This window comes from Daphnia magna, linkage group LG8 (assembly GCF_020631705.1).
Source record: "Daphnia magna isolate NIES linkage group LG8, ASM2063170v1.1, whole genome shotgun sequence".
NCBI lineage: Eukaryota > Metazoa > Arthropoda > Branchiopoda > Diplostraca > Daphniidae > Daphnia > Daphnia magna.
In genome coordinates this window covers 3,000,574-3,027,005 of record NC_059189.1, presented here as the reverse complement: position 1 = coordinate 3,027,005, position 26,432 = coordinate 3,000,574, and the positions used below count along the sequence as shown (strand labels likewise).

The 26,432-nt window shown below is 40.8% G+C and overlaps 6 protein-coding genes across 7 annotated transcripts; 5 read left to right on the top strand and 1 right to left on the bottom strand.

Annotated features, from left to right (window-relative positions):
• The first annotated feature begins 259 nt into the window (after positions 1–259).
• LOC116928787 (solute carrier family 15 member 1) lies at positions 260–4,676 on the top strand. Its single transcript, XM_032935897.2, has 16 exons — positions 260–320; positions 1,038–1,208; positions 1,444–1,487; positions 1,562–1,640; positions 1,711–1,852; positions 1,924–2,007; positions 2,076–2,350; positions 2,426–2,508; positions 2,582–2,749; positions 2,814–3,059; positions 3,122–3,498; positions 3,599–3,772; positions 3,840–3,948; positions 4,010–4,138; positions 4,206–4,313; positions 4,381–4,676. Exons 2-16 carry the CDS (start codon positions 1,103–1,105, stop codon positions 4,609–4,611), a joined length of 2,355 nt encoding a protein of 784 aa, XP_032791788.2. The 5' UTR covers positions 260–320; positions 1,038–1,102; the 3' UTR covers positions 4,612–4,676.
• Positions 4,672–6,276, bottom strand: LOC116928804 (phosphotriesterase-related protein). The gene is made up of 5 exons (XM_032935924.2): positions 6,136–6,276; positions 5,538–6,047; positions 5,315–5,479; positions 5,035–5,252; positions 4,672–4,968 (listed from the first exon to the last, which is right to left on the bottom strand). The coding sequence occupies exons 1-5, from the start codon at positions 6,200–6,202 to the stop codon at positions 4,834–4,836; spliced, it is 1,095 nt and encodes a 364-aa protein (XP_032791815.2). The 5' UTR covers positions 6,203–6,276; the 3' UTR covers positions 4,672–4,833.
• A 31-nt stretch (positions 6,277–6,307) lies between these two features.
• LOC116928790 (N-alpha-acetyltransferase 35, NatC auxiliary subunit) lies at positions 6,308–10,165 on the top strand. The gene is made up of 12 exons (XM_045177772.1): positions 6,308–6,470; positions 6,536–6,730; positions 6,788–6,965; positions 7,020–7,194; positions 7,268–7,463; positions 7,520–7,704; positions 7,796–8,146; positions 8,212–8,390; positions 8,700–8,955; positions 9,298–9,450; positions 9,578–9,709; positions 9,860–10,165. The coding sequence occupies exons 1-12, from the start codon at positions 6,401–6,403 to the stop codon at positions 9,998–10,000; spliced, it is 2,211 nt and encodes a 736-aa protein (XP_045033707.1). The 5' UTR covers positions 6,308–6,400; the 3' UTR covers positions 10,001–10,165.
• A 1,528-nt stretch (positions 10,166–11,693) lies between these two features.
• On the top strand, positions 11,694–15,875 carry LOC116928798 (chitin deacetylase 1). Of its 2 annotated transcripts, XR_006650172.1 has the most exons (13): positions 11,694–11,849; positions 11,911–12,116; positions 12,195–12,359; positions 12,447–12,551; positions 12,651–12,800; positions 12,872–12,987; positions 13,058–13,146; positions 13,215–13,334; positions 13,399–13,750; positions 13,839–14,009; positions 14,081–14,212; positions 14,290–14,901; positions 14,966–15,875. XR_006650172.1 is itself a non-coding variant. In XM_032935915.2 (12 exons), the coding sequence occupies exons 2-12, from the start codon at positions 12,059–12,061 to the stop codon at positions 14,434–14,436; spliced, it is 1,605 nt and encodes a 534-aa protein (XP_032791806.1). In that variant the 5' UTR covers positions 11,694–11,849; positions 11,911–12,058; the 3' UTR covers positions 14,437–15,875. The 2 variants fall into 2 exon arrangements, 1 of the variants encoding a protein (XP_032791806.1); XM_032935915.2 differs by having other exon boundaries at positions 14,290–15,875.
• Positions 15,876–18,063: 2,188 nt separating this feature from the next.
• On the top strand, positions 18,064–24,291 carry LOC116928784 (protein masquerade). The gene is made up of 14 exons (XM_032935890.2): positions 18,064–18,918; positions 19,964–20,202; positions 20,261–20,384; positions 20,441–20,922; positions 20,988–21,074; positions 21,142–21,742; positions 21,806–21,976; positions 22,056–22,188; positions 22,298–22,512; positions 22,605–22,788; positions 22,855–22,914; positions 22,997–23,214; positions 23,281–23,435; positions 23,510–24,291. Exons 1-14 carry the CDS (start codon positions 18,621–18,623, stop codon positions 23,675–23,677), a joined length of 3,135 nt encoding a protein of 1,044 aa, XP_032791781.2. The 5' UTR covers positions 18,064–18,620; the 3' UTR covers positions 23,678–24,291.
• Positions 24,292–24,529: 238 nt separating this feature from the next.
• On the top strand, positions 24,530–26,392 carry LOC116928801 (proteasomal ubiquitin receptor ADRM1). The gene is made up of 7 exons (XM_032935921.2): positions 24,530–24,869; positions 24,947–25,063; positions 25,119–25,224; positions 25,296–25,413; positions 25,476–25,771; positions 25,837–26,000; positions 26,068–26,392. Exons 1-7 carry the CDS (start codon positions 24,678–24,680, stop codon positions 26,254–26,256), a joined length of 1,182 nt encoding a protein of 393 aa, XP_032791812.2. The 5' UTR covers positions 24,530–24,677; the 3' UTR covers positions 26,257–26,392.
• The last annotated feature ends 40 nt before the right edge of the window (positions 26,393–26,432 follow it).

Here is a 26,432-nt window from a genome sequence, read left to right as displayed (position 1 = left end):
ACTTTCATTTCCGTTCTGTAATGGTAAGGTACTACGTAAACTATTAATTCTAACGGTGTCTCAACTTGTTAATCGACTAACTGTATCAAACATTTAGGCGGAAGAATTGTTATTTACCGGTATCATGCGAGTTACAATCATCGCCTACGTGCCTGGAGTTACATATGTGGTAAAGGGCAACATGATGGAGCTAAAAAAAAAAAAAACTCTAAACGAAGAACATGCACTGTAGCTTTGATAAACCACACGTTTATTTTGAAATAGGTCAAAGGTGTAAACCCAACATTACGTTCTGGTGCAAGACGATGTTGAAATGTTAGGTAAGTCGTTTTTTTACCACAACAGTAGAAAAAAGAATGTTTTGACGCTTGCCAATTATGACATTTATGTCGTCCTTGACTACCAATATCCAGTTGTTGTCGACACCGTAGACACTTCATTTTTTAGTGGCAAGGTAACTTATCGCTGCTCGATTAAAAATGTGATGTATGTTCATTTAATGCGCCGTCCGTTTGCGATCTTGTGTAAAGATCAGATGTATTGGTCCACATTATCTTTTGATATCTAACAGGAGATTCGATGTAGAATTCAGTGTTTATTTGCTTATGCCCCAAAGGCCAAAAAAATGACGCATCTTTCACTAACTGAGTTTAACTGCGTAATATTTAAAAATATTCTAGGATGTGCTTTTTAAACCATTGGCTTCAACTTGCAATTCAAGTTGCTTGCTCAGATAGGAGCTAATGCCATTCTTTTTCTGATATATAGCCTTCTTTACTTTACAAGCTGCAAAGTACTCAGTAACTTGTCGAATTATTCGATTGATAAAAGAATGCTAGTCTTATGTTGGATTAAAGTGGTTATACTATAGTGTCCGTGTTGAATCATGCTTGTCGAGTTACGAAGGAGAGGGTAGCCAACGATCAAGCGCATGTGTGAGTGACAGGGTGTATTGACTGTATTCCCCCTTATCACATTGTTTAGAGTCTCAAATATTTGATAAACGGCCAACATAACTTTTTTTCCCAATTGATTAGTACGCTAGTTGAAGAGGGGTCACTCCAGACGTGTTGAAATCAGTGGGAGACAGACTCTTGTCATAATGAGCCGTAAATCATCTTCCTCCTCGACGGAGGGTGTACCGTCAACCACCAAGCCTGTCCTACCACCGTACGAAGAGCCTAATTCACCACCAGATAAACTTGACCGTAACTATAATTATTCTGTTGCATATTTAGTTTATTTTAATAAACTGGCCCAGTTGGGAAGGAATAGTTGCTAAACCAACTTTTCTGCCCTCAGCAGCCATTAAGCGGGGACATGTCCAGTTAAATATTACACAAAAAATAAAATTATCGTCATGTGTTTTTCCCACTTCATAATATGTTAAACGTCATGTATTCGACGTTGATTAAGCTGACGTGAAATTATTTGTCTCTATAGTTGATAAACCACCCTTGGACGTTGAACAACCTGATAAGAATGTGGTAAGTGATTAATTGAGACAAAAACATGTAAATTTTCTGATACGCTTAAAAATTAATTAACATCTTTCCTATAGAAACTGAAATATCCGAAATCTGTTTTCTTCATCGTAATAAATGAATTCTGCGAAAGATTCAATTACTATGGCATGAGAAGTAAGTTTACTTTTTCATCAACACATTTTCTAAGCTTCTAATCTTCTAATGTTTGAAAATCTGAATTCAGCCGTCTTGACACTCTACATGAAACAAATCCTTGATTTCTCCGAAGACAAAGCAACCGTTCTCTATCATACTTTCCTAATGTTATGTTATTTCACGCCGATTCCTGGTGCCATCTTGGCTGACACTTACCTCGGAAAATTCAAGTAAGAAAGCAAAATACTGAATCTAATTTTCGCTCATAATTTAAAATCGTTTTTTCTTTTTCTATTCCAAGAACTATTGCGATTCTTTCATGCATCTACGCCTTCGGTAGCATCTTGCTTGCTGTTGCAGCCATTCCGAATTTTCTTCCGCAAACGTAATTAATCATTTCAGATTATAACTTTAATCAGCTAATTTTTATTTGGGTTTGGCTCACTATTCTAGTGGGTTTTCCATGACGGGTTTACTCATTATTGCAATCGGTACCGGTGGGATCAAGCCTTGCGTTTCAGCTTTCGGTGGCGACCAATTTGTCCGTCCACAACAGGATAGACAACTTGAAGCTTTCTTTTCCGTCTTTTACTTTTCTATTAATGCTGGATCATTGATTTCCACCTTCATAACACCCATCCTTCGAGAAGATGTCAATTGCTTCGGAGACGAAACGTGCTACCCTCTGGCTTTTGGTGTCCCTGCCATCCTAATGATAGTCGCCGTCAGTAAGGGACAAAGCTTTCAAAGAAAAACCAAACTAATGACTTGTTTGCTCAATCTAAATTTGCTTTAATTTCTAGTTATCTTCATCGCCGGAAAACCATTGTATACTATCAAGAAACCCGAGGGCAACATCATGGGCGAATTTTTTAAGTGCATTGGCGTATGTATTACCTCAAGCGTTTAGTTCTTGAGTAAATAAATTTGTGTTCAATTTTTTTCTTTTCCCTATTTAGCATGCTATCAGCCGTAGATTTAAGTCTAAGGGAGAAAAACACGATCATTGGTTGGATTTTGCATCAGACAAATTTGACAAACAGCTTATAGAGGACGTCAAGCGGGTGTTGGCTGTTGCATTTGTTTTCATCCCGTTACCCGTCTTTTGGGCACTTTATGATCAGCAGGTGAAGGAATTTTAATCCTTGCATAAATCAAGTCTCTGATTCATTTATCCAATTATACAAATAGGGTTCACGATGGACTTTCCAAGCAACGCGCATGAACGGAGATCTAGGAGGCTTTGTGCTTAAGCCCGATCAGATGCAAATCATTAATCCATTGTTAATTTTGCTCTTGGTCCCACTTTTTGAGGCTGTCATCTATCCTTGTTTCAAAAAGAGCGGACTATTGACGCCACTTCGTCGAATTGGCTGTGGTCTTGTGTTATGTGGCCTTTCTTTTGTTATTTCTGGTTTCCTGGAGATCGCTCTTGAGGTAAAAGTTTTTGCAAACCCATTTGACTAGTCAAACTGCTAAACTTTGTTTTCTAAATTCAGCCGACATACGCGACGATACCCGCTGATGGTCGAATGCAGCTCAACTTTATCAACACTTTGCCTTGCCAAGTCAACGTCACGTATCGAGTCACAGACAAAAATGGAGATCTATCTATCAAAGCAAACAAATATGAGTTTGTGCAAGACCTAGAAGCAGATCAGGATATCTTCGCCAGTGCTTTCTTGGAAAATGCAGATTGTGGGGGTTATCTTCAATTCAATGGTGGTTTCAGTACAGGAGAAGTGAAGCTAGGAAAAGGAGGTGGAACAAAAGGCTACTCGATCTTAATCACTGAACGCGAAAATGAATTGACAATAACTCGCTTGAACAACGAGGAACAACTGGATAAATCTGATACTGGAGACCCGTCTGTTGCGTAAGTTTTACAACCTGTAAAACTATTGATTGTGTCTACTAGGTTAAGAAGATAGGCCTGCCAAACCCACCAATTATACTTGCTTTTGAATATATCTTAGATTTTTCGTCGATGATAATACGTTCCAAGAGTATGCCGGATTGAACATAACGATGCGACAGGAAACTAAAAAGAAAACTTACGAATACATTTACGATCTAAACGATACAGCTGCAACGACACCGGAAGTAGAATACATTGTTCAAACCGAGTACCAAAAGACTGAAATTGGAACGTAAGTTATCACATTTTTATTAATTGTTTGTAACTATAAAGATTGAAAAATCTTCTTCTTTTTATAGGTATGAATTGTTTTACAATGAAACACCCGTTGGAAAGTTGGAAAATCTCATTCAAGGCGGCGTGTACAGAGTCGTGATCCAAAAGGCGCTGAACGAATCTGATTCTTACGTAATTATTTTCAAACTTGATTAACTTTTCGTTATCTTTGTCTAATTCCATTCATTCTTAGCATGTTATGACCGTAGAAGTAACACCCCCAAATAGCGTCAACATCCTCTGGCTACTGCCTCAATATTTTGTTGTTACAGTCGGCGAAGTCATGTTTTCGGTTACTGGGCTTACGTTTTCATATTCTCAGGTAGGTCTAGCTGCAGTGGAGCTTTTTTTCGAAAGTTGTAATGTCATTAATTTATCGAATGCCATAGGCTCCCCTTAGCATGAAGTCAGTCATGCAGGCAATATGGCTTTTAGTCGTCGCTTTTGGTAATTTGATTGACATCATTGTGATTCAATTCCAGTCTGACATGAGTCAAGTAAGCCAATTTCAAGAAAAATTACTTCCTGGCCTAACATGTGACAACCCTTTTTTTTTAAAATAAGGCCGATGAGTTTTTCTTATTTGCTGGTATCATGGGGATAGCAGTCATTATTTTCACCGCCATGTCGTGGAATTACAAATACGTCGAAGACGAGAAAAAGGAAAACGAGGATGAGAAGAAACGCCTTTCCACATTATCGGATCATAAAACTGATTCCTCGTCGTCTTCTTCCTCCTCCGATGAAGAGGTTTACGCCAAAAAAGGGGAAGAGAATAAGGCATTTTCAGAATAAAAGTTAAATTTTTTTGTACGCCAAAATACTATAATAAATAAAATAGACGACAACTAGTGATCACATTTCACATGCAAAAACTATTATTCTCGCAAGGCATTTCTACAAGTTGAATAGCGAATCTGGTGTGTTTCAGATAAATGATGTTTAATTGTTTGAGTGGCTAAAAATGATAACAAATAAATTTCTATAAACCCATGAAAGTTAAATTAAAACAGCGCTTCATAGGTAAGTTAGCCACCGGGAGGGATTCTTAATTAAAATCTTGTCTAATGCACCGTCTTCTATGCCTCTTTCTCGCATTTTAGGCACAATGTTTTCCAAGATATGGCTATAACCATGGCCTCCAAATTTAGCCTGCAAAAACAGGACAAATACGTGTTACAAAAAATTACTGTATAATAAAAAAAAAAAAGGTGAAACCAATCGATGTTTTGTGTGGATATCTTGAGATATCAAAATTTTATCCTCGTAGCCCTCAGCAATTAACTCATAAAGGCGACTTATTCGCTGCGCATCACTTGGCATGTCAAATTGGCGGTTCAGTTGATAATGTGAGCATTCGATACCAAATAGATCAAACTCCAAGTATGACCCCATGCCAGCAAAATCAATCAGGTGGTCGTCTCGTATAAGGGTTCCTACATACATTTGGTTTGAATTGCAACATCAAATGTATTGAGTAATGCAAGATATACTGTACTATCTAAATGGCACAAAGACACTTGATCCGCTCTCCCTCCCGCTTCAAGAAAACAACGAAGAATCTGACCAGGTGATTCTGGATCTCTCCCAGGATGGATTGACACTGGGCACTTGAGCTCGGTTTGTACTACAGCAGCTGCTTCTAAAACACGTTTTTCAAAACCTGACAGAACTGTATGGTGAACGATGAGTTCATTAAATAATAAAATTATGTTTAATACTATGAAGGGGGTACGAGCAGCCTATTTCTCCGATTAATCCGCATCGAATTTCCCGGGCTTCTATGCATCCTTCTAGCTGTTCTGTTCGCATCACTTCAGCTAATTGTTCAACAGGCTCTTCAAAAAGCTTGTAATTTTGTGCTGCTGCTACATAATATCCCGTTCCAGCTATGATGTTAACACCAGTAAGTATACTCAAATCAAACAGAAACTGGGCCTTTCGAGAAATCCCATGGGTTGTGCATTCTACAATAGAATTCCCGCCAATTGACTGGTAATGCTTCATTTCATCTATAATGGCTTTTTCACACTCAATATCATTTAGCTGGAGATTTGGTTTATGGCTATATGGATTATATCGAATCCACCCTAAAGTTTCCATAGAGAAGGGCATTATAGATTTTTTAAGATCTGCTTCAACAGGCTTCACAAAAGCCACATCAAAATTCATTGACAAATGCTCATGGGTCATGGTTTTCCCAAGAACTGAAGGAGGTAGAATTCCTGTGACTGTAGAAACATTTACAAAGTCATTCTTGAAACTTAATAATCACTGAATCCGAAGAAAATATAAACCGTGATTTTTGACTTCGCCTACCTGATTGAATTTTCCCAGAAAGGGATGGATGGTCAGGATTGGGTGTGTTTTTGGCGGTAATTTCCATTTTGGAGTTTCTCGTTCCGTCTGACGTTTAAAATCAACATAAACAGTGCATACGGAAAAGTTCATGGTTGACGTAGTTCGATTTCACTCCCCAGATGGCTGATCAGCTGAGGGGAATTTTACAGAACGTTCTTTGGAAAAGGGAAGGAAGTATTTTGCTTTTTCCATTATTTTATTCCACGGTATTTCGGGATTAAAAATGGCCCGTCCTCCCGAAGTTGTATATTCTTGGAGGGATATTACTAGTGATTTTAAAGCTTCAGTTAAGGGTGAATTTGAAACATTAATTTGCCCATGATTTGTCATGTTTTAACCCCTACATGTTCCTACTTAGATTTGGAATTAGGAGAGTTAGCCCATGATGATCTATTTGGTTTGTTTGAAGCTATGTCGGCAATTGAGATGATGGACCCCAAAATGGATGCTGGAATGCACCACACAAATGGAAATAGAAAAATTCTCAACTTCGATCAAGCTGTAAGAGCTGAAAAGCTAGAATTGAAAAAAGTCAATCATGATCAATTCATAGGTAAACCAACTATTATCAACTTTTCAGTGATTCTGTTACATTTTTTTTGTATTTTAGGTATTGTTGATAATAGTATAGCCTGCCTAGTCACATGGCTGGAAGGCCATTCATTGGCCCAAACAGTGTTTATTAATCTCTATGCACAACAGCCTCAAAGAATTGAAGACCGCAATTTAAAAGCCTTTATCACAATTTTTCTTAAAGTAATAGATCTCATCAAAGACTACATTAACCAGTAAGTGGTGAAAAGTTACAATGTTTTCAACAATCTCATCATTTTTTGTTTTAGAGCATCAGTGTTCGAAGAGGAAGATTTTCAACCCTTGGTATATGGATTCAGATTAGCATCTGAAATCCCTGAAGCAAAAGCTTTAGCCTTAATAAAAGAAAGTGAAGAAGATCTGATGAAAGAAATGAAAAATTCTGTTTCTTCAGCATCTGCTGAGGAATCCCATAAACTGAAAGTATACTTGCACACTTAATGTGGTACTATCTTGTGATTGTAAGATTTATTAACAATCACTTTCTTTGGTACAGGAAATAAGTGCTGTTCATACAAGATTACGTTTTTTTCGGCATTTTTACCAGTTATTGTTAAAATTTAACCGTCGAGAATCATCTAATGTATCTGTTAATGCCCACTCGTTGATCGAAGACATTCTCAAGTCTACCCATGTGTGTCGTGAAGCCTTAAACTCATGCTTACAGACGATCTCCCTTGGTTCAGGATATGGTATTGATTTTTTTTTAATTGTTTCCCTATCTCTGAAAATTAACTCTATTCGATAGGTGCCGAGGAAATTGAAATTATGGGATTTGAGCCTCAAGTTAATCAGAGACTTTTACCACCAACGTTTCCGCGATATACCCAACTTCGTTCTCGAGCTGATGCCATTAGCAATTTGATCCAGTTAATGGATCGATTGAAAGCAATGTGTAAAATAAAAGATCACACAAATTTCCATGCTGCTTTGGTAATTAACGAAACATCAATGTTCTCTATTTACTAACATTTTGCAGCATTGTATATTAAAAATGTATGATTTTTTTTTTTTTTTTCTTAAGGATTTTTTCTACAACATCGGCCGACAACGTCCACCGCCTTGTGTTTTGTCACGCTCTTTGCTGCAGCTTCTTTATATTCCGTTATGTAATCGAGTATTTGGTCAGCAACCTCTAACAGAAGTCCTTCAAGAAGCGGCCCGGATGTTCATCGCGCCACCCGTATTGACGGGAGGTCTTGGTCTTGTCACTGGCACCCCACAGCACGCCCAAGTTCAAGAGTGTGTTGACCAACTGTTCCAACAGTGTGTACGACCGATGGGCTCCTTGATACAAATTGCTGGCCATAATTTAGCACGCCAGAGGGATAAATTCGGGCACATTTTGCAAGATCTAGCAGCGCTTCAGGAAGAGGTAATGTAGCGGTTGATTATTAAGAAGATTGAACGTAATTAACATTTATTATCTTGCATGTAAAGGCCGATAAAGTGGATGCATATTTGCATACAATCTCTCTACAGACGGATAGTGGTCGTTCACATTTGGCTTGCCTCGGCACTTGGGTCCTTTTGCATACGCTTCGGACAATGATTCAATATTTGTTCTCAGGGTTCGAGCTCTCTCTGTACAGCATCTACGAGTACCATTACATTTTTTGGTATGTACTATTCACCAAAATATTAACCCAAATGAAAAATCTCATTTAAGACTATATCAGAGCTAGAGATTTATTTTCCAAAAATGGAATTAGTTTTTATTTCTGCGTCCCGACATAATTGTTTCCTTAAGATTCTTTTCTTAAAAAAAAAAAAAAAACTTATGCAAAGCTATAAATGTAGAAAGGACAAACCAATGGTTTAAATAATAAGTTAAATACCATTGCTAGTGGCGGTGTGTTAGTCATATTTGTGGGATGGAATTCCTCTGATCTGAGAGTCATGATTGTTTGTCTTTCTGCTTCTCTTAGGTATCTTTACGAGTTTCTCTACGGATGGTTGATATCGGCTTACAACCGAGCCGATTCTTTTTTAACGGAGCATCAGTCGATGACCGAATATTTGAAAACCAAAGGCAAGGCGCCTGGTGCTACTAACAAAAAAGGAGGTCAAAGTGGCAATGGCAAAAACAAGAAGAAGAAGGAACGTAGCGCTACCGCTCGACCCTACGCCAAAGAAATTGCCTATTGCCAAGCTGTTCAGTCGATGTGTGGGGGCTATTATAAGGTAAAACGATATAGCTAACTCACCGTCCCCATTTCCATTTGTCCAGCTTTTAATATCTACCCGTCTGCCTTAAAAGGGCCCCATAACTTATGCGCTTGTCCGTAAGCTGCAGATGTTCCCACTTTTTTTTTATTTGAAAAACAAAATAAGCAAACAAATGTAACTTGGTTTAGTGTACAGTTACATGTACCCTGTGCGTGACCCAGTCTGTTTTGGCTATAATCTTTGGGCGTTTTATTTTTGCGTTTGCTAAGAGGTGAAGGAATCCAGCTGTGCTTTGTGGGTAGCTGAAATCGTGAAATTCCATTTTTTTTTTATGTGAATGTTGTTACGCTTTTTCAGGCGATGGTAGCCATGGATTTGGAAGGGAAGATTCGTCGCCCGCGGACCGAGTTTGATGATGAACGCGTCCGTTACGAGCACCGTTTTGCTGCACTGGGCCAAGTGTCAACGCCGCCACTCGTTCCGTATGTTCAGTTCAAGGAAATGACTAAAGTAAGTGGCTATGAGAGATACTGAAAAAAAAAAAAATAATAATAATAATAATGATAAAAATAAATGTATATGTCTCAAACTGTTGCTAACGGTTTTTCTCCACCATATCCACATGATCGATTGACAGCTGGAGTTCAACGCCACGGACGAGAATGATAAAGCATCACATGCGTCCAATCTCTACGCAACAGCTTGCAGACATTTCCACCATGCAGCAACGATTTTGACAGCTTTGACTGGCCAGTCAAATGATGAAAACGTACACGAGCTATTTTACAGTTTTCTTGTTTTTTCCATAAGAAAAAACTAAAAAGCAATAACGGATTTTTTTTCTCTACGATTTGTTTATTTGCTTTTATTTTATTTCATTATATATGTGTGTGTTTTTGTTTTCGTGTTTCTAATCCAGGTGTTATCGTTGATCCGCGTCTGTAAAACGAACTGTGTCGTCATGCGATTGTTAGCTGGTGGGCATCGCCGCGAAGGAGCATCCGCGCCGCAATTTGACTTTACCGTTCATCCGCACTTACCCATTGTCAAAGTTACCTAGCCGAGAAAAGTATGAAAATAAAGATGAAGAAGCGCGACCCCAGTCCCATGTATCGTTTTGACATGCCTTCATGTGAAGTGGTACGTTACAATTCAAACTGCATCCGTTTAAAACAAAGCAAACCAACACAACAACAACAACAAAATACATTTTGTTGGATAACAATGTGACTAGCCTTCCAGCTGCCAATCAAGCGATGAAATTGAGACAAACATGTTTGTGAGAGAAACACAAAGCAAGACATGTTGCGCGAAAGTGTCACGTTATTTTTCCTTGTAATCGAGACGAAGCTTTCTCTGTCGACAATGTCACTTTTTAGGCTTTCCACTTCACAGTGGCTAACTTTTGCAGCAGCGCTCTGCGTAACGTGGTTCATTAACAACATCAAGTAATTGATAACAAGGTAGGACTAGATAGCCTAACAGGTGAGTTGGCCTTTTTTTTATGTTGCTTGTCCAATTATTATTTAATTACTTTTTATTTGAAGTTTTTTTTTCCAATTTAAAAGATTACTTTACCATCGTCCAACCCGTTTTTATACCAAACGCATTTATGTGTCATTCGGTCTTTCGACTTTGTTCGGGAATTTTCACGAGTGAAGGCTCCTCCTTGTTACTAACGTTTGGGGTTCATTGGCCTTTTCTCCTGCGAAGCTGGAAAGATGTGGAGCGTCACGAAGCTGCCCTAACCGCGCAGAATGCCTTGTTCGACCGGTGAGGAACCAGCAAACCCCGGTTATTGCATTTTCTCTCTTCCTTCCTCGTTTATCTTCATTTTCTTCGTTTTGCTTTTCTTTTCCGAGGAAAGGAGAAGGGAAAAAAACGGGCTTTTATTCTTTTGTTTATAACCATCACTTCTCTCTCTCCCCCCTTCTCTTTAACTCGTGATTTTTTTTTTTTTTTACTTTTATTTTGTCTTGTTATATTTTTCTCACCTGGCCCCGTATAACCACAGCGTAACTGACAGGATGGGTTTACCTTCACCCCCGGAGGAGTAGTGGAGGGAGGACATTGCCCCTCTTTTTTTTTTCCTCGTTATGCGTTATTTTTTGTTGTTGTAATTTTTTTTTCCCTTCCCGATGCCTTGAAGTTTGTTGTTGCGTGATGTCTGATAAGTTTTCCTCTTTTCTCCTTTTTTGATGCAGCACACATCAAAGAACTTGAATTACTTGCGCCACTCAAAACTTCTTAATTTTATCAAATCTTTCCAAATTAAAGTAGGTCACTAGAACTGGAAAGAAAAACGTGTCGTTGAAATGAAATCTCTTTTAGTTACCTGTTTACATTGCGCAAGTCTTGAGTTTCTGTCAGTTTGATCTGGCTTTATCTTTTTTTTTTTAGGTAAACAGATACACAATCCACTGGAGGGGTGCGAAGAGAGAAATTGGAACGAACACGGTCGGGGCAAAATCGACTAGAAGATTTTATGCTTATTTGTTTTTGACTGACCAAGAATGTTATTAATGTAAAACGCAGGGCCAAATCGATTTGTGGTTGAATGATATCACCACATTTTCCAGAGAGCCATTCTTTCGTCACGCAAGTTATTTTTTCAGTCCCGATTACACGGGCACGTCCACAGCCGGGCCGTTCGTGTAAGTTAGTTGTTAGTGTCATTTTTTTCTAAATATTTTTGTTCTTCTATGGGCCCGGTGTGTGTGTGTGTGTGTGTAGGTTGGCATCAGATGAGGAACCAGCGCGTTGAGAATCGTTGGGCCATGACCGATGGAAGACTCGTGTGCACGGGGCCATCGTTGGTGGTGTTCTAGTCACCGCTGTCTGCCACCAAAAGCCACCGCCACATCACTCCTCCCGCTCATCCCTCCCGCTTCCTCCTCCTGGACGGGGTAGTAAGTTTGCTAACCTTCATCTAGGCCAGTAGGTAACCCACATCAATGTTCATCCATATAGGAGACGAAGCTCAAGTCTCAGCAGTCAGTCGTCTTCTCAGCTCTGAACGGAGCACACACTGAACGGAGCTCCTCTCCCGATCCGAATGTGCTGTGACTGTTGAGTCATCTTTACATAAACGACGGCACGAGAGTTGTGAAGTTGCAAAATGGTGTCCACTACGTGGTCTGTTGTGGTTCTAGTTGCAATTCTTCTCCAACTCACCTGTAAGTTTTTTTATTTTGTATTTTCTTTTTTAGTTTTTTTTTTTTTATTTTCATTTTTGTTTTTAATCAATGCAAAAGGGTCCTCTCCGGTGCCGGACGAAAATCATCCGTTATTGCGCAACAAACGTCAGGTACGCAACGGCATTCGGTGTATGAACAATGGCAAATTCTATCGTAATCCCGATCGAGAAAAGGCCAAGATGTGGTCAACTGGTGAATGCGCCAAATATTATCTTTGCATTGGTAAAGGCTCGCAAATAATTTTCTTTGATTTTTTTTTTTTTTGGTCTAGCCATAATTAACATTTTTATTCATTTGTATTTTCTATAGAAAACGAAGTCTTTGAATTCAAGTGCTCGACAGGTTTGCTATTCGATATCGTCCGGCAGATTTGCGACTTTAAAGCGAAAGTAGACAACTGCGACATTAACACAGGTTTGTTAACTTTCCAATCATTTGATATTAAATGAGTATTCAAACTTGCTAATTCAACATGTAACGCCCTTTCTTGTCTTGCTTTCTCCAATTTGTTAGAGGCTGCTCTACCCAAACCGCTTCTCAATACTCCGGAGCCAATCTGCCCGATTAATGAGCTCGCTTGTGCTGATGGAACGTGCCTTAACAGCGACTTATTTTGTGACGGGCATGCCGACTGTGTGGACGGCAGTGACGAAGGATGGTGCGGTTAGTTGAGCGGCTACGATGATCGCTAGAATACCTAATCATGTCTTTGTTCTTATCTAAACATCCATCAGATGCGGAGAATGATCCAAATGCAGCCGCTCGTTGCGACTACGCCAACTGTACATTGCCCAACTGTTTCTGCAGTGTTGATGGAACACTCATTCCAGGCAATCTCGAAGTTAATCAGGTACACATTTAAATAAAGTCTTGCGTCTTTTGACCAACTTTTCTGACAGTTTGATGGTTGGTTTTAACAGGTGCCACAGATGATTACCATCACGTTTGACGATGCCGTTAACGGCGAAAATTGGGACTTGTACCTCAACAAACTTTTTATTCCGGAACGGTAAAATCTACCACATAACCGTTAAAGCAGGAGAAATATTCATGATCCGTTTTCTTTGTTTTCAACAGTAAAAACCCCAATGGATGTCCTATCCACGCAACGTTCTACATCAGTCACGAGTACAATAATTATCAGCATGTCCAGAAGCTATGGAATGCCGGACACGAAATTGCGGCCCATTCCATTACGTAAGCTCAACCGCAATTGATATTCTTTAAATTTTTATTAATCTGCTTTATTTGTGAATCGAAGGCATCGACATCCAGAAAATTGGTGGTCGACTAACGCGACGATTGAGGACTGGTTCGATGAAATGGTGGGCCAAGCCAATATTATTAACCGGTTTGCTGGAGTGCATATGGAGGACATCCGCGGTATTCGCGTTCCATTTTTGCGAGTCGGCTGGAACCGCCAATTTCTCATGATGAAAGAATTCGGCTTCGTCTACGACGCCAGCATGGCCGCACCTCTCAGCGATCCGCCTTTGTGGCCTTATACGCTGGACTACAAGATGCCGCACACTTGCGTCGGCACCGGACAGCGATGCCCTAGCCGCAGTTTTCCCGGCATCTGGGAAATGGTTCTTAACCAATTGGAAGTCGAGGTTTGGGTTTAAGAATTCGCGCAGGTCCCTCTGGCGTTGACCCAGATTTTTTTCTTCTTCATTTTCGTACTATTTCAAAATACCTTAGGAGTACTCTTGCGCCATGGTGGATTCATGTCCGTCTCACGGGTCCGAAGATGAAGTTTACGAGATGTTGATGCACAATTTCAGGCGACACTACAACTCGAATCGCGCACCGTTCGGTCTCTACTTCCACACCATTTGGTTTAAGAAGCGCATTAACTTGCGTGCCTTCCAGGTAGCACCATCTAATGATATTTGGTTAAATGCCAGGTAAAACGAAAATTTATCTTTCTATTGTGGCTGTAGCGATTTCTCGAGGATATGGTACGCATGCCAGAAGTTTGGATCGTCAACAATTGGGAAGCGATCCAGTGGATGCAAAAACCAACGCCCATCAATGCGTTGAGTCAATTCGATCCATGGAAATGTAAACCCCAGGTGAGTCATTTCCTTCTCTTGTTTTTTCTTCTGCTGTGTGCTCAGTTTCCAAAATGTTTTGAAAACACGTTGGTTAGGTTCCACCCGAGGACAAAGCTTGCAACATCGGCCGTGCCTGTAAACTGCAATCACGCGCTCTGAGAGGTGATCGTTATCTTCACACTTGCACGGAATGTCCTCAAGTGTATCCATGGATCAAAAACGAATTTGGTTTGGACATTTAAAAAACAACGAGCAACTCCATTGTCCAGCCAACTTCACTCCATCTAAATCATGGCAATATTCTTTACCTTCCATAGTCATTTAAAATAAGTATTCATGAACTCTAACAAGTATTTGTTTGAATGGGAACGGTGTATGATGGCTGACGTATCACAAGTCATCAAATCTTCCGTTCTTTTTCCCCAAAAGTATTTCATCACATCGCTCCTTTTATGAAATCGCCAGTATTTATTCGGACGGTGCTGGTTCGCCGATCCAGTCCTATGCAAATTGTTTATTTTCCTCCTCCGTTGACAGCGCGCTCCTTTCTCATGGCACGTTTGATACGTTCTGGCACTTACTTGTGCGTGATCGTTGACGGAGCAAATGACATTTAACGAGATGACAATGAGACTTAATTTATTTCGACTTGACTTCAACCCAAAACTGCTTGACGAGACATTGACGGCAATTCTACTCTTTTAAAGGTTTTTCCTTCAATGAGCTTTTAGTTGCCGTTTCTCTTAACTGACTGACTTACATTTTTACCAGACGTTTCATTTTTTTTTTTTTTTGTTCTAATTCCCCCACTATTCAAAAGGGAGAATGGCTTCAAGCATGATTGGGTTTGCAGCTTCCTGTTATTCAAGTGATACCGATGTTTTTGTTTCACTTTGTTCGAGCGAGAGACCGATACTGCTGGTCTACTGAGACCGAAAGACTTTTGACGTGGACGAATCGACGCTTTGACAGATTCTTAGAACGACAGATTATTTTTTTTTTTTGCTCTCGACACAGACAACTTCTAACAACCGTTTTTCAAACAGCAATTCATTCTACCTTATCCAACGGGTCACGAGGTATTTTATGTGTTTTACTATTCTTAGCTGTGACGTTTCACTCTTTTTACTGGTACCTGACGAAAAATACTCTCGCTGACCTTTATTTTCAATCAAAATGACGACAAAAAAAACAAAAAAAAAAAACAAAAAAATCTACGTGACTCTCGAAAGACTTGACGCCATAAAGACTTGGAACTTTCTTGGACTTTCCTGACTACTCTAACTTGACTTTGACGATACTCGAGACAGACTTGGTGATGGATAAACTGTGTGACTTTTGCTAGTTATTCATTTCTCGCTTTACGTTGACGAAAGACAACCACTACTATGTTGAACTACGTTCGTGACTCAAGACAGACGACATAACGATTAAAAAAAAAAAAAAACGACAAAAAAAAAACGACAAAATTACTTGATGACCGGATGACTAGCCAGTTGTAACGTCTCGACGATGCGACTCCTTCGGAACAACTCCCACCGCTTGTCTGCTTCTTTTGTTTTAACCGACTGACTGCCCTTCTAATGAACAAAAAAAAACTGTGAAACAAATGAAAAACAGACGAAATTTACTGTGACATCTCGTACAGACTTACAGAAAATACAAAATACTCTTTACCCAATTGAACTTTGACAAAACAAAAAGACGAATTGACTTGACTGTTGTACTGACTTCTGAACAAACAAAACATGACATTTCTAGAATCTTTGTTTGAACCTGAACGTGCGATCTAGGTCAAGACGCAGGTGAACTACAGTGAATCTACCGGCGGGCATATCAAATTTACCGTAAGCCGACGAGTGACTGCGTGACGAACTTCCTCGAACGTTGTAACCCAAACGAAAAGAATTGTCCAATATTAATTACTCAATTTGAAGTACACAAATAAAAACCAAGACGCTAATTACAGTTGTATTCTTGTTGTTACCTTGTAGGCCAATTAGAAACAACTAAACGTGACATACTTAAAAATTCCAACTACGTAGAAAATGGATGTGTGTACGTGTCGACTCTAAGGTAATGATCCGGCATCCCTGTACCCGGGTCATCAGACTCATTATCTTGGTTCTGACAATTTGCAAGCTGTTCGTGTTCTGAAATTTGTTTGCCAATAAAAGTGTATTCATGCTGGAAAATGAACAATACGATTCGTAACGAACTCACTTTTGATGTCTCGCAAATTTTCATTGCTTTCAAACCGAAAAATACTGTCCAGTGATTGACTTTAATCGCCAGTCTTTTTACTGGCGATCTTGTGTTATTGTGCGTCGGCTGTCTGTGTGCTTCGAGGTACGTGCGTGAAGCATAAACCGAGATCAACAATCCCGGAAGCAAGTTCTTGTGTACACAATAGCCAACTTTAATAAAACTTTCCCATTGTAAAGCGAAAAAGATCTGCCAATACTCGGTAAGGTAACATTCTTTTCTCTACACTGTTTGTCTGATCTTTCAAAATATAAAATATTAGGTGATGGGATTTCTCCCAAGAACCCATAAAAGAGGCTTACTGTGTGATACAATTGTGCCAAGTACCTACAGTGGAAGAAAGAGAAGATGGAGAGGACCTTGAACCTTATAATATTCCAGATGGAAAGTGCGACGGATTTTGAGGTAGGATAGCGGGGTTTTCCTTCCTCTTCGTTTGGTGGTAGCCTCTTCTATTCTTTTTTAGATGCATCGGTATGAAAACCTTAACCTAACGGTTTTTTGAAGACAGCAGGAGGTGGAGATGGCTGAAAAAAGCGAGTGGGGGAAAGGAATCGGAGACAGGGATCTTTTCGGATGGAATGCAATTCATGGTGTAAGTATTTTTTCTGTTTTTCTTATGAGGGGGAAGGTGGGCGAGGAAAAATGTGGGAAGGTATGCTGCATATATCTGGCATCATCATACCGTTCATAACACCGTTAGTTCTCTGACTGGCCTTTACCAGATTGCCTTATTTTAAAATATCTCCACTTCTTCATCTTTCTGTAAATTGCCATCAGGCTGATTGGCATTCGTTCTAAATTTATTCGTAGTTTCCGATTAGAAAATTTACTCGTTTCGCTTTTAGATAGGTCTACCTAGTTCCGGAAGATTCCGGAAGGTATTGTATCTATGTGACTTCCTGATTCGATTCTATCATTTGAAAGAAGAACAAACAATTTGTTTTTCTCGGGAAGAAAAAATGCTGGGAAAGCATCTGTAATAGCTTCTTCTTTTTCGCACCTGTTCTGCAGCTGCTGAGAGATGTAAACAGTCAAAAGTACTGTAGAACATATCACACACGATTAACCGAAGATTATATAAAACACCGGTGTGAACAGAAAGCCATTTTTTGTTGAAACAAGTACGCAGAAATAAGACAAGAAGAAAAGAAAAAATGAAGAACGGTACAATGGTTTTCTTGATGAGGAGATAGTAGCAAAAGAGACGATAGGTCTAGACCGAAAATAGATGAGTTAGAAGAAAACCAACGGTAAAATCCAATTTATTTTGAATGGGATATCTCTTAATTGGTCATCAGAGAATCATTTCTCTATATGTCGTTCTCTTCTCGAAAAATTTAATTTCTTCTCTAGAGGGGGGCTGGCCAATTTGCGATGGATTTGTCATGGCGCCTAGTATACTGACGACTTAACACCCACCTGTGTGTACCTGTCTACGTGTGTTTGGTGGTAGGAAGGCGAAAACGAGTGCAAGACAGTAGGAAAAAGAGAAAAATAAAAGAGTGTTGTATCAGGCTAGCACTTGTGCCCACTTTCTGGAGAAGATTGTCAGCAGTGGGCGGAGTCAAATCGATGAGGTGAACTAACGGGTCCGGCATGTTTCAGTTCAGCAGACTGCTTCATCGTTATTGTACGTTTTCTTTCTGTCTTTTCTTCCTTCGGCTTCTCGGATAAAAGATTTCCTGACGACGAAACGCCGTTCCACAGAACCTTTTTTTTTTTCTTCTTGTTCTTCTTTTTAGCACAACACACAACGCTAACCATCGGCCAGTCGACTTTGAAATTCACTTGAAGACGAGCGCACTTTCACACGAGTTGCGCCAGTCGTCTTCCCTCGTTCGTGCCGATCGTGACGTTCTCTTGTTGTTTCTTAACTCGATCATTGCTGTTTGGCTGTTTGTCGAAAAATGTGCTAAAATAGTTCTCTGCTTTCATCTAGCAAGAAAACAAAATTTTCCAAATTCCTTCGTCTTTCGTATTTTTGTAAGTCGTGAATCGTGACGTTGGTGAACCTTTCGGTTTCTCAGTGAGTTTATTGAGTTGCCTTGAGTTGGACGCCCTGAAATTCCGCCTTTGGGAAGAAGGAGAATAGCTGCTGATAAATTTTAAAGCAAAGAAGAAAGAGAATCATATTTTATTCCTCATCACAATCATCATCATGCGCTGGACTATTGGGCTTTTGACGGTCATAACCTTGACCTTAACTTGGTCTCAGCTGATGACGGTTTCTGCTGCACAGCAGAAGCAGCCATCTATGTCCGGAGCGGAGTCATTGACCTCTCCAAGTCCATCCGATGTTGGTGGTACGAGCAGCAACACCGCCGGCTCCTCCACCACGGCCACCGCTAAGGCGAACCCCACCACCAGCACCACTACCGGTATGCCAACAACCAACAATGCCAAGGCCCAGCAGCCATCACCTACCCCCGGAAGCCTTGCCAGCAGTTTACTCTCAGGTATTTCAATGCACTTTACGACGTGCTGTGCCGTTTTTGTTTTCGGAATTTTAAGTGTATGGAATTTGGCATTTCTGTCTCTAAGTGGAAAGAGATTCTATTTGCGCTTATTAATAAGTGAATCGCGCGTGCGGGTTCGATCGTTTCCTCGTCCTGGTTGACTGAGAACTTAATTTCTCGATCTTTGATGCGTGAAACACTTTAAGGCTATTCAAATATGTGATGCGGATCGCTTTTGGGATTGGATGAATACGGTCGCCAATTCAATTACGTTTCAAGCCCGCTATCCAGCCTTCTAAGAAAGAAAGAAAAAACACGCACGTTTACCCAAATAAGTGGGAGGGGGTTGACAGTTTCTGATGAATGATGCACGAAGGAAGCCGCACGAAAAAGATTTTCTTTTCTAGTTTACATTTCCGCGTCCTGTTGCCCATTGTCAATCCTTTTTTGTCATCATCTCTAACGAATTTCGAAAACAATTTAATCCCAATTTTCTCTTTCTGTGGGGCCGGATGTCCTGGATGTCTTCACTTCTCCTCCTTTTCGTGTATCCCGTTAGATTGCTCTTCGTAGAACGAAAAGTGTGACGCAGGATTTCATAAGAAAAGTACAGACCAATGACACGTTAAGAGAAAGATCTTTTGAAAGTTGGCAATTTTCAGTGAATTGCAGTTCCAATTTTCGGTTTCCTGCTTTGACTTTTCAGCGAAAATTGTTTGTATTGCGTGACTGCCTTTAGCAGTAGTCCGTGCAACCTCAAACATATGTCCCACCTGATGGTCTGCTATTCTTCTTGGCATCTCACATATGTGGTTCTATTGCTTTGCTTGTGATCGGAGCGTTTAAATGCATCGTAAGACATGCTTCAATGCCCCAGAAGAAAAGAGCTTCACATTGGATCGTACAATAGTCTATGAGCGGAAATTTTCTTTAATGGCTTCAGGGGTAAAACATAAAAAGTATTACTGAACATGGAATGTGGGCTGTGTTGTTTTGATGCAGACGAAAGTCAATGACCTCTATGTTTTCTGTGTTATTTTTACAGGCCTGTTCGATACCATTACATCGACGTCCAAGAGCAAGGATTGCCCAGGCAGATGTGTTCATGTATTGGCAGCCCTCCTCTGCGAGAAGGTTCTGGAAAATGTGACGTGTTCCGAGGGTTCCATGAGATGTTGTGTTGAGAATCGACCTTCACCTCCAGCACGTTCTGTCACCACGAAAACGCCCGCTGTTTCCACATCGTCGGTGGTTTCTTCTTCATCTGAAGCCACAACAACTCAGGTGAACGCTCATCTATGCAATAACAAAACCATTTCAACATAAATTTTTTGTTTAACAGAAGGTAGTAACAACTACAGCTCCTACGACGACGACAACGAAAGCAACGACGGCCATTCCAACAACCACAACTGCTAGCACCACTACAACAAAACCGACCACCCAGTCAACGACAACCGCAAAAGGTAAATCATTTTGACCCGTAGAACCAAAATGTTAACTCCTTTGTGCCAAATTTTAGCTACGACAACAACTGCACCGACCACAACAACGACGAAAACAACAACAACAACAACCACTAAACCGACTACGACGACCACCAAAGCTCCTACTACTACAACGAAAGCTCCTACGACAACTACAACAACAGTTAAGCCCAGCAGCACGACAACAACGGTTGCAACAACAACAAAAGCAGCTGTCACAGTAGATTCTAAAGTGGAGGATGCTGAAGGTGGCGATGATGATGAAGTACTTAAGGCTTCTGAGGTTGGCTCTTTACGTATCTGTCCTGGAGTGTGTGTGGCAACCCGCATTTCCGACTATTGCGAAGCTGTTCTTAATGTCGACGGACTCTGTAAGACGGCCATGAAATGTTGTGTTACCAAATCCCTCTTCGGTGAATCTGAACCACCTCCGGAATTGGTCATTTTGAATGAGGCTAGTTCCACGGGGGCATCGACCACTGAGGCCTCTACAACTACGTCACGAACAACCACAACCGTAAGAACATATCTGATCAAGTCCAATATGAGTTTAATGCATCAAATTATGTTTTGCTCGAAAAGGTTCGTACCACAACAACAACTACGCGTCCCAGGCCTAAGACTACCACCACGGCAGTTCCAGCAGCTGACGATGACAAAAGATGCAAAGTATATGAAATGACTTATCAGTTGATTTGAATTGCTGTTAAATTTCCGTTTTTTTTTTTTTTTGTAGGGCACTTGTGTGACGGGATTCTTCTCGTACCTCTGCGATTTTATTGATGCCAAAGCAGTTTGTGCTAACGGTGGCAAATGCTGCATCAGTCGACGTGAAGGAGGCGGAGGAGCAAGTGAACAGAAAACGAACAATGTAACTGCACCGGCTTCGGGATCTCGTCCGTCGGCCGGCAGTTCCAAACCATCTGTAGTAACGTCAACAACTGCTCGACCTACTACTGCTAAACCAAAAGCTACGACTACTTCCGCTCCTTCTACGACAACCGCCTCTGTACCAAAACGTTGCCCAGGTGTTTGCCTGCCAGGATTGATGTCTGCCTTCTGTTCCAAACCGTCCGTCGTTGTCAATAATCCACCCAATCTCTGCGACCGCGGATCCATTTGCTGCGACTCTAAAACGCGTGACAGTCCTCAATCCGGTGGATCAGGATCCAATTCCGGATCGAGCGGATCGACAAACAACAGGCCGTCTCGCCCTCCCACCAAAGCGCCAGCTTCCGCCATGTCAGACTTGTTGAGCAATCCTTTGACCACCTTATTGGCTGGACCGCTCCTCAGCAGTTTGGCTGGTGCTGCCATGAATCAACGACCGTCATCAAGTATAATTACGATTGAACTTTTACAGAAAGGAGTACGTGAATTGTAATGTGTTCTTGCTTAAGGTGGTGATAAGTCGGACGTGTCACCGCAAAGACCCCAGTCGATCGGAACTCGGCCACCGCCTACAACCACGACGACCACGACAACGACTACCAGCGCTCCTCAGGTGGTCGATACCAGACCGTATTGCCCTGGCACTTGCATGGCACCCATTCTGTCCTTCTCTTGTTTCAGTAAGTTTCCGCAATGATTTTTCGATACGTGCAAACAGTTCGTTCTGAATTTACCGTGGTATTTTCGTGATGGTTGCAGGCAATGCCGAAATTACTGACCTGTTCCGCTGCCCAAGTTCCAAAGTAGTTTGCTGCGCTCAAAAATCAGCCATTCGCGAATTGAAACCATCGTCACCCGCAACCGTGGAAGTACCTCAATCAGAATTCTCACGGTATACAACAGACAATCAGCTCTTAATTCATTCTGCTTGAAGGCCATTATTGACAATAACGAACTTATTATTTTTTCTTTTTTTTTTTCTTTGTGGAAATTGAAAACAGACCGGGAGGTGGATTCAAACCTCCGCCGATGGTCCGACCTGGTACAGCTGTTGCAACACCTCCTCAACAGCTGCCACAACAACAAACTACTGCTACCTCAACTGGGCCTCGTCCTTCCGTTTCCAGACCCCTTCCCAACAGCAAATTTGTTTGCGGAGTCAAGGGTAATCATCGAGAACTCCGCCAATTGTCTACAATTGAGAGAAATCTTGACAGTACGTATTGTCGTCACAGCCTGCATATCTCAAAGCATTTAAATTGATAATGGTTGATTAATTATTTTAATTCTAATTTATTCCCGACACAGACGATAATGCCACGACCACAATCAGTAGAGGTTTCCGCCAAGGTCGTGTTGTTGGAGGAAACGATGCTCTACCTGGCGAATACTGTTGGCAAGTCGCTTTGATCAATTCATTGAACCAGTACCTGTGCGGTGGTGCCTTGATTGGAACACAATGGGTATTGACAGCTGCTCATTGCGTCACAAAGTGAGTGTCATTCCGGAAATCATTGAGATAATTGACGATTCCAATTAACGTGTTTTCGTTAAACAGTATCGTTCGTTCTGGGGATGCCATCTACGTTCGTGTAGGAGACCATGATCTTACAAGCCGGTAAGTGTAACTCTCAGTTTTATCGCTTTGACATTTATGGTAGAATTCATGAACTTATGTTCGCAATGTTGTTTTATAATAGATATGGAAGTCCTGGAGCTCAAACGTTGCGTGTAGCTACCACGTACATCCATCACAATCACAACAGTCAAACCTTGGATAACGATATCGCTTTACTGAAACTGCAAGGCCAGGCTGAACTCAAACCGGGTGTTTGCATCATTTGTTTGCCGTCACGAGGCTCCATTCCAGAAACAGGCCGACGATGCACCGTTACTGGTTACGGATACATGGGAGAAAGTAAGTAGTCAACTTGTCATACTGCATCTGTTCACATATCTGAACTAATTTGACTATTTTGCATAGCTGGACCGATCCCATTGCGAGTAAGAGAGGCTGATGTTCCGATCGTCAGCGAAGGAGAATGCGTTCGACAAATCAACGCCGTGACTGAAAAGATCTTCATTATGCCAGCATCGAGTTTCTGTGCTGGTGGAGAGGCTGGTAACGACGCCTGTCAGGTAAAGAGAGACGCTGAAAGAAAAGATGAAGTTTTAGTTAGTATAATTACAATCTGTGTTTTGCGCGTTTGTAGGGCGATGGTGGAGGTCCTCTGGTCTGCGAAGATGAAGGGTATTACGAGTTGAGTGGTCTGGTCAGCTGGGGTTTCGGCTGCGGTCGTGCTCAAGTACCCGGCGTCTATGTCAAGGTGTCGTCCTTCATCAGCTGGATCAATCAAATTATTAGTGTCAACAACGTGTAGCTAAAAGATTCAGTTTGATCACGATTCCTTCCTTCCACGAGACGAAAGGAAAACCAATAACGCACGTTCACTTTCGCCTACACCGTCACTCTAGTTGTGTTTATTCATGTAAACTTTTAAAAGAAGAAACAGAAAATAAGAAAAGGAATGAACACAACCATCAGATGAATGAACACGCCATCAAAAGATTGATGTCGCCTCCCTTGATCGCCTAGTTATTCATTTTCTTCCGGGAATCACGCTCTTGCATGGGTTATGGACTATCACCATCTATTTATTATGCACATCATTATTTTGGTTGACGAGGACGTTTGATCGTTCCCTTTTTTATTTTACCTATTTATTTTTTTTCGGAAACGTGTGTGTTAAATTTACATGTGTATTTAACATAATTTTCGATGGCTGTAACCGCGGTGACGTTGTGTTTTGTTTATCGGGAGGGATTTCGAGAGAAATAATGTTTTAATAGTAAATTTGGAGAGTTTTGCAGCAGGAAGCACATTTCATTTCTTATCCTTTTTCCCCCAGTGCTGTCTTCAATTTTTGTGTCACTTTATTTATGAAAATATTCCTTGCAAAGTATGTTTATGTCTAAATACAACAGTTGAATGAAATTTATTACGAGTAATAAGACCGACCAACAACAAGAAAGCAGCAACTAAATATGTATCATTCATATAATTTATTCTTCTATGCGTGGTTTCTTTTACGTCATTATTTATTAGAGTGTAGAAAGACTGCATTTAGCCAAAAAACTCAATAAAATTTAAACGTGATGGCCTTTTGTGTCATCACCAGATGGCAGGTTGGGCACAAATAGAGAGGAGGCTTCCTTGGAATACGGTGATACTGCCATGATTTGCAGTTTCATTTTTGATGAAATTGTGTCTGCGTCTCGTTTGGGAACACTTGTATTTTAGTATACTTCAGCTGTGTTATACTAGTAAGGTTTAGTAGTCTTCGTTGGGTAAAACGAACGTAAAACAGTCGAGAAGAAAAAATGAGTCTTTTCAGCAATTCTTCTTCCCGTAGCCAGAGTAAAAATCTGGTGGAATTTCGGGCCGGCAAAATGACGATGAGGGGCAATATGGTGCATCCTGACAAGAGGAAAGGCCTTGTTTATATTCATCAGTCGAGTGACTCCTTGATACACTTTTGTTGGAAAGATCGTCAGTCTGGGAATGTTGAAGATGTAAGTTACTTTTTAATAAAATTTTTTCATAAAAAAAAAAAAATTACTTCATACTTACCATGTCTTTCTACATTTAGGATTGGATTATTTTCCCTGATGATTGTGAATATGTTCGAGTACCTCAATGTACCACTGGAAGAGTCTTTCTTCTGAAGTTCAAATCATCCAATAAAAAAACTTTCTTTTGGATGCAGGTAATGACATTTTACTCTAGAAAAGTAATTTGATAAATTTTAATCCTATATTCAGGAGCCCAAAACTGATAAGGATGAGACTTACTGCCGTAAAGTAAATGAATATCTGAATAATCCACCCACTCCAGGATCACAAGGTGGAAGAGGAGGAAGCAATCTTGGTAAGTGTGATAATTAATACTTGAAATTGGAAGCAGTAAACTAAAATGGTTATGCTGTCCTCAACTTCCAGGTAGTGAAAGGGATTTGCAAAGCTTGCTGAGCTCCATGTCGCAGCAGCAACTTATGCAGTTGTTTGGAAATGTTGGTGGGATGTCAGGCCTTTCTTCTCTTCTAGTCCCATCGGACAGGTATCTGTTACCTGAAATGTAAAAGTTGTGTTAATCAGCAAGATTTTTTTTCCCCTACACAGCGCTGTGCGTAGTAGTTCTAGCTCCCGAAGCCGTTCAAGTGGTGCCACTTCTGGCTCGGCTTCTCAAGCTCGCTCGGCTGCAGCAATCCCACCAGCCACTGCAACTGCTGCAGCCACTACACCCAGTTCTGCAAACGCTGGCAGTAACTTGCCAGCAACTCCACTGTCTACGGGAGTGCCTTCTTTAGGCAATTTGACGAATCTCCAGCAAATCCTTTCGGGAATTCAAGTACCTGATTCGGCCTTAGGACTCTCAGGTACCGCCGCTGCTCAGGGCCAGCCGGAAAAACCGTCAGGTACAATATATCGTGTTACCACATTTGAAATTGAATCATTGTTGTTTTCTGGTTATGGAAAGTAGTAGATCTGTCAGAAGGGTTGAGTACAGATGTTCTGCATCCGATTCTGAATAACGCTGATTTTATGCGGCAATTACGTGATTTCTTGCCACCGTCGGACCAGGCTAGTGAAGGTGATACAGCTTCCATGGTTCGAGACACAGTTCAGTCACCCCAGTTTGCCCAGGTATATCAGCGTTATGAGATCCTGCTTTACACTGTACTATAGTTTATCATGATCTATCTTTTTTCAGGCGTTGAGCGTGTTTAGCGCAGCTCTTCAGTCCGGCCAGTTAGGTCCACTTATTCAACAGTTCGGCCTCGGCTCTGAGGCTGTTGAAGCGGCTCAAAAAGGGGATATGGAAGCTTTTATTGCAGCTCTCCAAAGCCAAGATAAGGATAAGAAGAAAGAAGATGGCGACGATGGAATGGCTCTTGATTAGTTGTAGCCATTTATCAATTTTGTCTTAAATCACGTCTTTGTTATCCCTTCCTCGTCTCTTCCCCCATTTCCAATTTAGCGTTTGGCTTAGCCCTTTTGCCAGTTTTTGTTTCTGGAAATAAATTTCATGAGGGGGAGCATTCAAGTTTATGTTTTAGAAATTAACAGATATAGCAG